General features: G+C 43.2%; 2 protein-coding genes and 1 long non-coding RNA gene across 3 annotated transcripts in view; 2 read left to right on the forward strand and 1 right to left on the reverse strand.

The window, feature by feature from the left end:
• LOC130202935 (lactoylglutathione lyase-like) overlaps positions 1 to 3,031 on the forward strand; it is a 3,934-nt gene extending 903 nt beyond the window's left edge. Inside the window, exons 2-6 of the mRNA XM_056428829.1 lie at positions 347 to 429; positions 1,685 to 1,825; positions 1,914 to 1,981; positions 2,165 to 2,254; positions 2,865 to 3,031. Of these exons, the coding sequence (XP_056284804.1) occupies positions 347 to 429; positions 1,685 to 1,825; positions 1,914 to 1,981; positions 2,165 to 2,254; positions 2,865 to 2,959 (477 nt within the window). The 3' untranslated portion in view covers positions 2,960 to 3,031. The remainder of the gene's footprint in view (positions 1 to 346; positions 430 to 1,684; positions 1,826 to 1,913; positions 1,982 to 2,164; positions 2,255 to 2,864) is intronic.
• Positions 3,032 to 3,505: 474 nt separating this feature from the next.
• On the forward strand, positions 3,506 to 6,174 carry LOC130202936 (uncharacterized). The gene is made up of 3 exons (XM_056428830.1): positions 3,506 to 4,176; positions 5,004 to 5,288; positions 5,360 to 6,174. The coding sequence occupies exons 1-3, from the start codon at positions 4,047 to 4,049 to the stop codon at positions 6,034 to 6,036; spliced, it is 1,092 nt and encodes a 363-aa protein (XP_056284805.1). The 5' UTR covers positions 3,506 to 4,046; the 3' UTR covers positions 6,037 to 6,174.
• A 3,414-nt stretch (positions 6,175 to 9,588) lies between these two features.
• LOC130202209 (uncharacterized) overlaps positions 9,589 to 10,049 on the reverse strand; it is a 24,829-nt gene continuing 24,368 nt past the window's right edge. Inside the window, exon 2 of the long non-coding RNA XR_008833301.1 lies at positions 9,589 to 9,891. This is a non-coding gene — a long non-coding RNA (uncharacterized LOC130202209). The remainder of the gene's footprint in view (positions 9,892 to 10,049) is intronic.

The raw sequence follows: 10,049 nt of genomic DNA on the forward strand, positions 1-10,049 counted from the left end.
ACTGAAACATGTTGTTTATGTTTACTGAAACATGTTTATGTTTACTTAAACAACATGTTCATGTTTACTGAAACATGTTTATGTTTACTGAAACAACATACATGTTTATGTTTACTGAAACATGTTTACTGAAACATGTTTACTGAAATATGTTTATGTTTACTGAAACAACATGTTTATGTTTACTGAAACATGTCTGTGGTTGTTTTCTATTTTAAAATGTGTTCTATTCAGTATTTATTTGTATTGCAGTTAAAACAAATATATTTTATTTATTTTTAATTGCAATAACAATTTTCTTTTAAATAAGTTATAAGTCGCATTTGTTGTTGTTGTTGTTGTTCAGGACTACATGCTGCAGCAGACGATGCTGAGAGTCAAAGATCCCACGAGGTCTCTGGACTTCTACACCCGGATCCTGGGAATGACGTGAGTCAAACACCACTGGTTACCTACTGGTTATTAGTTACTGGTTACCCACTGGTTAGCCACTGGTTATTAGTTACTGGTAATCACTGGTTATTAGTTACTGGTAACCACTGGTTACCTACTGGTTATTAGTTACTGGTAACCACTGGTTACCCACTGGTTACTCACTGGTTATTAGTTACTGGTAATCACTGGTTATTAGTTACTGGTAACCACTGGTTACCTACTGGTTATTAGTTACTGGTAACCACTGGTTACCCACTGGTTATTAGTTACTGGTTACCCACTGGTTAGCCACTGGTTATTAGTTACTGGTAATCACTGGTTATTAGTTACTGGTAACCACTGGTTACCTACTGGTTACCTACTGGTAACCACTGGTTACCTACTGGTTATTAGTTACTGGTAACCACTGGTTACCCACTGGTTATTAGTTACTGGTAACCACTGGTTACCTACTGGTTACCCACTGGTACCCACTGGTTACCTACTGGTTACCTACTGGTACCCACTGGTTACATACTGGTTACCCACTGGTACCTCCTGGTTACCTACTGGTTACCCACTGGTACCCACTGGTTACCTACTGGTTACTCACTGGTTATTAGTTACTGGTAACCACTGGTTATTAGTTACTGGTAACCACTGGTTACTCACTGGTTATTAGTTACTGGTAACCACTGGTTATTAGTTACTGGTAACCACTGGTTACCTACTGGTACCCACTGGTTACCTACTGGTAACCACGGGTTACCCACTGGTTATTAGTTACTGGTAATCACTGGTTATTAGTTTCTGGTAACCACTGGTTACCTACTGGTTACCTACTGGTAACCACTGGTTATTAGTTACTGGTAACCACTGGTTACTCACTGGTTATTAGTTACTGGTAACCACTGGTTACCTACTGGTTACCCACTGGTACCCACTGGTTACCTACTGGTACCCACTGGTTACATACTGGTTACCCACTGGTACCTCCTGGTTACCTACTGGTTACCCACTGGTTACCTACTGGTTAGCCACTGGTTACCAACTGGTTACCCACTGGTTACCTACTGGTACCTACTGGTTATTAGTTACTGGTTACCTACTGGTTACCTACTGGTTACCCACTGGTTATTAGTTACTGGTAACCACTGGTTACCCACTGGTTATTAGTTACTGGTAACCACTGGTTACCTACTGGTTATCCACTGGTACCCACTGGTTATTAGTTACTGGTTACCTACTGGTTCTCCCCTGTGGTCCCCAGCCTGCTCCAGAAGATTGACTTCCCCTCGATGCGCTTCACTCTCTACTTCCTGGGGTTCGAGGACAAGTCGGACATCCCGGCCGACATCAAGGAGCGGACGGCGTGGACGTTCTCGCGCCGGGCGACCATCGAGCTCACGCAGTACGCACCGCAGCCACCGGAGGCTCTCCTCCAGCTTCAGAACCCGAGGTTCTGGATCCTTTACTAACGGCCGTTTCCTCTGGTTCAGTAACTGGGGCTCCGAGTCCGATGAAAGTCTGTCGTACCACAACGGGAACAACGAGCCGAGAGGCTTCGGTGAGCACCACGTCCTGATGAGTCATAGGTTTAGTATTATTATTATGAGTCATAGGTTTAGTATTATTATTATGAGTCATAGGTTTAATATTATTATTATGAGTCATAGGTTTAGTATTACGTTTATACGAGTATTAATATCACGGTTATGAATCATAGTTTTAATATCACGCTCGCCCTCAGGACACATTGGCATCTCGGTTCCAGACGTTTACGCCGCCTGCAAAGTGTTCGAAGCTCAGGGAGTGAAATTCATCAAGAAACCAGAATCCGGTAAGACGACATGTATTTATGTATTTATGTATTCATGTATTCATGTATTTATGTGTTTATAGATTTATGTATTCATGTATTTATGTTTATGTATTCATGTGTTTATGTATTCATGTCTTTATGTGTTTATGTATTTGTGTTTATGTATTCATGTATTTATGTGTTTATGTATTTTTGTGTTCATGTATGTATGTATTTATGTGTTTATAGATTTATGTATTCATGTATGTATTTGTTTATGTATTCATGTGTTTATGTATTTGTGTTTATAGATTTATGTATTCATGTGTTTATGTATTCATGTATTTATTTATTTATTCATTTGTTTTTCTATTTAAGTATGTATTTGTTTATATAGTTGTGTTTATGTATTCATTTGTTTATGTATTTATTTGTTTATGTATTCATGTGTTTATGTATTTATTTGTTTATGTATTTATTTGTTTGTGTTTATGTATTCATTTATTTATTTGTTTATGTATTCATTTGTTTATGTGTGTATGTGTTTATGTATTCATTTATTTATGTATTTATGTGTTTATGTATTTATTTGTTTATGTATTCATTTGTTTATGTGTGTATGTGTTAATGGCCCTCCTCTTCCTCACAGGGAGGATGAAGGACCTGGCCTTCATCCAGGATCCTGACGGCTACTGGATCGAGATCCTGAGTCCCAACAACATGGCCGCCCTGCTGGCGCCTTGAGGCAGAGCAACAGGACTTTTATTTTGTAAATGACAACTTCAAAATAAAACAAACAGGAAGTTGTACTTTTAATTTGTCGACAGTTTGTTTACGTCGTGAACACATAATAATAAACATTCATTATAAACAATAATAAACATTCATAAAGTGACAGATTGATTAGTTTCTGGTTCACGAGAGACGAGACTCAGGAGGAAACGGTATGTATATATACATATACATATATATGTGTATATATATATATACATGTATATATATTATATATATTAACTATCTAGAGTATTTGAAATATTTAACAACATAAACATAACGTACATTTTTTAAATATAATTCGTTATTATTGAAATTTATTAATACAAATTATATTATTGTTCATATGTTTTTAATAGTATTATTTTTATAAGTTTGCAATAAACATTTTATTCTTTTCAATCAAGATATATACAGGACTGTCTCAGAAAATTAGAATATTGTGATGAAGTTCTTTATTTTCTGTAATGCAATCAAAAAACAAAAATGTCATGCATTCTGGATTCATTACAAATCAACTGAAATATTGCAAGCCTTTTATTCTTTTAATATTGCTGATTATGGCTTACAGCTTAAGAAAACTCAAATATCCTATCTCTAAATATTAGAATATCATGAAAAAGTATACTAGTAGGGTATTAAACAAATCACTTGAATTGTCTAATTAACTCGAAACACCTGCAAGGGTTTCCTGAGCCTTGACAAACACTCAGCTGTTATAAATCTTTTTTTTTACTTGGTCTGAGGAAATATTACAATTTTATGAGATAGGATTTTAGAGTTTTCTTAAGCTGTAAGCCATAATCAGCAATATTATAAGAATAAAAGGCTTGCAATATTTCAGTTGATTTGTAATGAATCCAGAATGCATGACATTTTTGTTTTTTTAATTGCATTACAGAAAATAAAGAGCTTTATCACAATATTCTAATTTTCTGAGACAGTCCTGTATAACAAATAATAAATAAGTAAAGGGACCTTGACCGGAAACGGAAACAGAGCGCTGTCGTTCTTCTTCGCTGGTCGCGGTCCCCGCCAGGAGGTCGCGCGTGACGCCATGGAGCACAAGCTGATCCTGGCGGTGTCCGGCTTCCCGAGCCTCTACGACACCAACGCCCCGACCTACCGGGACCTGAACATGCGCGCGGACTCCTGGAGGCACGTCTCGGAGATCATCGCGGTTCCCGGTGAGTTGTTTGTTGTTCCCGGGCGGCCGGTTGTGGATTACCGGTCCCGGCGGTGCGGTCACCGTGTGTCTGTGACGCGGAACTCCGTCGCCAACTTTATTTAAAAAACACGTTTTAAACAAATATCTACTTGGAAAGATCAAAAGCAAAGATCAAAACAATAGAGTCCGTCTCTTAATACCGTCCGACTGTCTGCGGCTTTCAGCTCACAAGCACATTGGTTCCTACCGATAGATACTTAATCATACAGCAGCATTTATTATATTATCATATATTTTAATTGTATACACTTTCACTTTATTGTTTTCATTTCCTTTATTATATTTTATTAATTTGTCTATTTTTACCGCTATTTTATTGTATTGTATATTTGTAAAAAATTTTTGCTGCTGCTGAATAAAGTCAAATCTGATCTAGATACAGGTTAGCAATAAAATCTAAAATGCACAATACATGCAAAAATATAAGAGTAAAATGCATAATATAAACAAATAATATATATATAATTTTTTATGATTCATAACAATCACCATCTTGTGCTTTTTAGGAATTCTTCATTTGTTTTTCTAAAGGGCCGTGAAGGGATATATAGCATATATAATAAACATATATTTATCTCGATTGTACCTATTAAATGAAGTGCAACATGCACGACTTCACACCGCTTCATATCTACCTTCAGCCTCTCAGTGAGCGTGTTCTGCTTCCTTTACGATGATCCGATTGCTCAACGTTCCTCTGAGTGTCCGTGGCTGGGGGTCGACCTGCGGGTCACTTCCCCTCACAGCTTTAAATGTGCGTGAACGTGTCCTTCGCTCGACCTCCAGAGTCCGAGTGCCGGAGGAAGTGGAAGACGCTGAGGGACCAGCACCGCAGGGAGCGGCAGCGGGAGAAGGACCGCAGGGAGAGCGGCGTCGGGCTCTTCAACTACCGGCCCTGGCGCTACTCGTCCATCCTGTCCTTCCTGAACCCGTTCATCGACGCCAGGGCCGCCGGCTGCAACGGCTGGGCTCTGGACCCGCAGCCCTCGCACCTGCAAGCCCACGAGATGGGCTGCAGCACGACCACGGACACGCGCAGCGACGAGGACGGCGAGGACGGCGGCGGCTACGGTCGGTACGGCGGAGGTTTGGTCGGCGCTTGTATCGGTTCTCCTCCTGATCGCTTTCACCCGTCTCCGCAGACGTCGACGCCACGACGACGTCCTCCGACTTCCTTCACAGGAAGCGTCCGTCCTCCGGCGGCCGGGACGCCGGCGCATTCAAGGAGGCGAAGATGGAGGCGGCCTGCGAGGGCGGCGCCAGGGACGACCGCGCGGCGCCGCCCGACAACATGAAGGAGCTGTTCGAGGCGATGATGCAGTCGGTCACGTCGCTCGCCGCGTCCCTGGCCTCGTCGCACTCTTCCTCGCTGGCCTCGGATCAGCCGCCGCCTCCCGGGCGGCCCGCGCCGCAGCACAACTTCCGTCGCCTGGCGGCGCCCCGCGGCCCGCCGCCGCCGCCCCGCGCCGCCTCCAGGCTGAGCCACTTGAAAACGGAGCAGCGGGAGGCCGAGGGGGCGGAGCTGCTGGATGACCGCACCGACGGCGAGGAGGAGGAGGGAGAGGAGGAAGAGGGCGGCGCCGCGGCGGCGTCCACCAGGCCGACCCGGGCCAAGAGGAAGAGCAGCGAGACGCTGCTGGTGGAGCACCTGAGGAGGCTGGAGGCCCGGGAGGCGCAGAGGGAGCAGAGGGACGAGGCCACGCTGTTCCTCCTCAGCCTGGCGCCGGCCGTCAGGAGGCTCCCGGCCCAGAAGCAGTCGTGGGTCAGAACCCGGATGCAGCAGCTGCTCCACGAGGCCGAGTTCGGGGCCTTTCAGTGATCCCAGAAAAACATTTTCCATTTTTATAAACACTTTGTGGACTTTTACCAGGAGTTTGTTTTCTCCATTTTTATGATTTCGTAACTTCTCTTCAGTTTTCTTTGTCCTGTTTTTGAATTAAAACAAATTCAATCGTGACTCATTTATATTTTGATGAATTAATATTCAAAGTGAAGACGTTAGAAAACGGCTTAAATCTTTCTTGACGTAAATAAAACAAACGGAAGAATTTGTGTTGTAAATATATAACTGAAATATATATATATTTTAAAAAACTGCGTCATTTTTATTTCACGAAAGATAAAATATTAAAAAGCTTCATTCCACAAGTTGCTCATTGAGGCGTTAAGACATAAGGAACATCGCAGCAGCAGGGGCAGGAGGCGTCACAAGAGGCCGGACCAATGAGGTCGGCCGTTGAGGCCGGAGGCGGAGCCAATGGGAAGGAGGCCTAGTCCACGGAAGCGGCACGGAAACAGGAAACCTTCACTCTCAAAGAGACCTGGACTAAAGTTAGACCAGGAGTCCTGTTACATTGAGACGTGGACTAAAGTTAGACCAGGAGTCCTGTTACATTGAGACGTGGACTAAAGTTAGACCAGGAGTCCTGTTACATTGAGACGTGGACTAAAGTTAGACCAGGAGTCCTGTTACATTGAGACGTGGACTAAAGTTAGACCAGGAGTCCTGTTACATTGAGACGTGGACTAAAGTTAGACCAGGAGTCCTGTTATGTTGAGACCTGGACTAAAGTTAGACCAGGAGTCCTCTGTTATATTGAGACGTGGACTAAAGTTTGACCAGGAATCCTGTTACATTGAGACGTGGACTAAAGTTAGACCAGGAGTCCTCTGTTATATTGAGACCTGGACTAAAGTTAGACCAGGAGTCCTCTGCTATATTGAGACCTGGACTAAAGTTAGACCAGGAGTCCTGTTATGTTGAGACCTGGACTAAAGTTAGACCAGGAGTCCTCTGTTATATTGAGACGTGGACTAAAGTTAGACCAGGAGTCCTCTGTTATATTGAGACGTGGACTAAAGTTAGACCAGGAGTCCTCTGTTATATTGAGACGTGGACTAAAGTTTGACCAGGAGTCCTCTGTTACATTGAGACCTGGACTAAAGTTAGACCAGGAGTCCTCTGTTATATGGAGACCTGGACTAAAGTTAGACCAGGAGTCCTGTTATGTTGAGACCTGGACTAAAGTTAGACCAGGAGTCCTCTGTTATATTGAGACCTGGACTAAAGTTAGACCAGGAGTCCTCTGTTATATTGAGACTGGACTAAAGTTAGACCAGGAGTCCTCTGTTACATTGAGACCTGGACTAAAGTTTGACCAGGAGTCCTCTGTTACATTGAGACCTGGACTAAAGTTAGACCAGGAGTCCTCTGTTATATGGAGACCTGGACTAAAGTTAGACCAGGAGTCCTGTTATGTTGAGACCTGGACTAAAGTTAGACCAGGAGTCCTCTGTTATATTGAGACCTTGACTAAAGTTAGACCAGGAGTCCTCTGTTATATTGAGACCTTGACTAAAGTTAGACCAGGAGTCCTCTGTTACATTGAGACCTGGACTAAAGTTAGACCAGGAGTCCTGTTACATTGAGACCTGGACTAAAGTTAGACCAGGAGTCCTCTGTTTCATTGAGACGTGGACTGAAGTTAGAACAGGAGTCCTCTGTTATGTTGAGACCTGGACTAAAGTTAGACCAGGAGTCCTCTGTTACATTGAGACCTGGACTAAATTTAGACCAGGAGTCCTCTGTTATATGGAGCCCTGGACTAAAGTTAGACCAGGAGTCCTCTGTTACATTGAGACCTGGACTAAAGTTAGACCAGGAGTCCTCTGTTACATTGAGACCTGGACTAAAGTTAGACCAGGAGTCCTGTTATATTGAGACCTGGACTAAAGTTAGACCAGGAGTCCTTTGTTATATTGAGACGTGGACTAAAGTTAGACCAGGAGTCCTCTGTTACATTGAGACCTGGACTAAAGTTAGACCAGGAGTCCTCTGTTACATTGAGACCTGGACTAAAGTTAGACCAGGAGTCCTCTGTTACATTGAGACCTGGACTAAAGTTAGACCAGGAGTCCTCTGTTACATTGAGACCTGGACTAAAGTTAGACCAGGAGTCCTCTGTTACATTGAGACCTGGACTAAAGTTAGACCAGGAGTCCTCTGTTATATTGAGACGTGGACTAAAGTTAGACCAGGAGTCCTGTTACATTGAGACCTGGACTAAAGTTAGACCAGGAGTCCTCTGTTATATTGAGACCTGGACTAAAGTTAGACCAGGAGTCCTGTTACATTGAGACCTGGACTAAAGTTAGACCAGGAGTCCTCTGTTATATTGAGACCTGGACTAAAGTTAGACCAGGAGTCCTCTGTTACATTGAGACCTGGACTAAAGTTAGACCAGGAGTCCTCTGTTACATTGAGACCTGGACTAAAGTTAGACCAGGAGTCCTGTTATGTTGAGACCTGGACTAAAGTTAGACCAGGAGTCCTGTTATATTGAGACCTGGACTAAAGTTAGACCAGGAGTCCTCTGTTACATTGAGACCTGGACTAAAGTTAGACCAGGAGTCCTCTGTTATATTGAGACCTGGACTAATGTTAGACCAGGAGTCCTCTGTTACATTGAGACTGGACTAAAGTTAGACCAGGAGTCCTCTGTTACATTGAGACGTGGACTAAAGTTAGACCAGGAGTCCTCTGTTATATTGAGACTGGACTAAAGTTAGACCAGGAGTCCTCTGTTACATTGAGACCTGGACTAAAGTTAGACCAGGAGTCCTCTGTTACATTGAGACTGGACTAAAGGTAGACCAGGAGTCCTCTGTTACATTGAGACTGGACTAAAGTTAGACCAGGAGTCCTCTGTTACATTGAGACGTGGACTAAAGTTAGACCAGGAGTCCTCTGTTATATTGAGACCTGGACTAAAGTTAGACCAGGAGTCCTCTGTTACATTGAGACCTGGACTAAAGTTAGACCAGGAGTCCTCTGTTACATTGAGACCTGGACTAAAGTTAGACCAGGAGTCCTCTGTTATATTGAGACCTGGACTAAAGTTAGACCAGGAGTCCTCTGTTATATTGAGACCTGGACTAAAGTTAGACCAGGAGTCCTCTGTTACATTGAGACCTGGTATAACTTGTTCATCTAAAGCTCTATTAGTAAATGATTTGATAATACATTATTTACTAAGACAGCTTTAGATGACAGATCTAGTATTTAGGAGTCAACATACACAAATGTTTTATGCACTTTTTTGTTGCACTGCTGAAATAGTGGCGTTAACTTTTATGAGTTCATTTTGGACGACTCCTCTTCTGGTTATTCTTTATTTCATTGAAGTGGCCGTGGGACAGACAGTCTCTATAGAGTTGTGGGTGTTAACGTTAGCTAGTATGAGCTCAATTAGCTGTTGTAACGTTAGCTGACTCACAACTTAAGCAGCTAAGTTACTGTTAGCTAGTATGATGAAGATGGAGAGAAGAAAGAGAGCAAGAGCAGAGAGGAAGATAAACAGTAGCTCTCCAATCTCTTTGATTATGTATTTATTTTTAATACATGAACCCCAGAAGCAGCGGATGTCCTGATTGTGCGCCCGTGTTGTGTTATTTTCCTTCTTCATAATAAAACATCAGAATTGACAGGAAATGAAACTGCATGGTTGCTGTTGTGGAATGTCTGTACAACGTGGCTCTGGCTGACAGCCGCCACCGCTTTATATACAAAGGGACATCCAACACGGCGGCTACTCGATGTCCTCGGGCCGGACGGGGTGCGGCAGCGGCACGATGGACTTCTTCTCCGCGTCTCTGGACAACGCCTTCCTCATGTCTGCAACGCGAGACAGCGGTCAGCGGCGCCCCGTTGCTGGACGTTATCTACACTCCTCACGCGGGGAGTCAAACTCATGTTCACTGCCGCATCACGGCTGCCTTCTTAAAGGGCCGGTGGAACTGAAACGCTGTATAAACTCCTCCCGAACACATTGT

The sequence above is a fragment of the Pseudoliparis swirei genome, chromosome 12 (assembly GCF_029220125.1).
Source record: "Pseudoliparis swirei isolate HS2019 ecotype Mariana Trench chromosome 12, NWPU_hadal_v1, whole genome shotgun sequence".
Classification (NCBI taxonomy): Eukaryota; Metazoa; Chordata; class Actinopteri; order Perciformes; family Liparidae; genus Pseudoliparis; species Pseudoliparis swirei.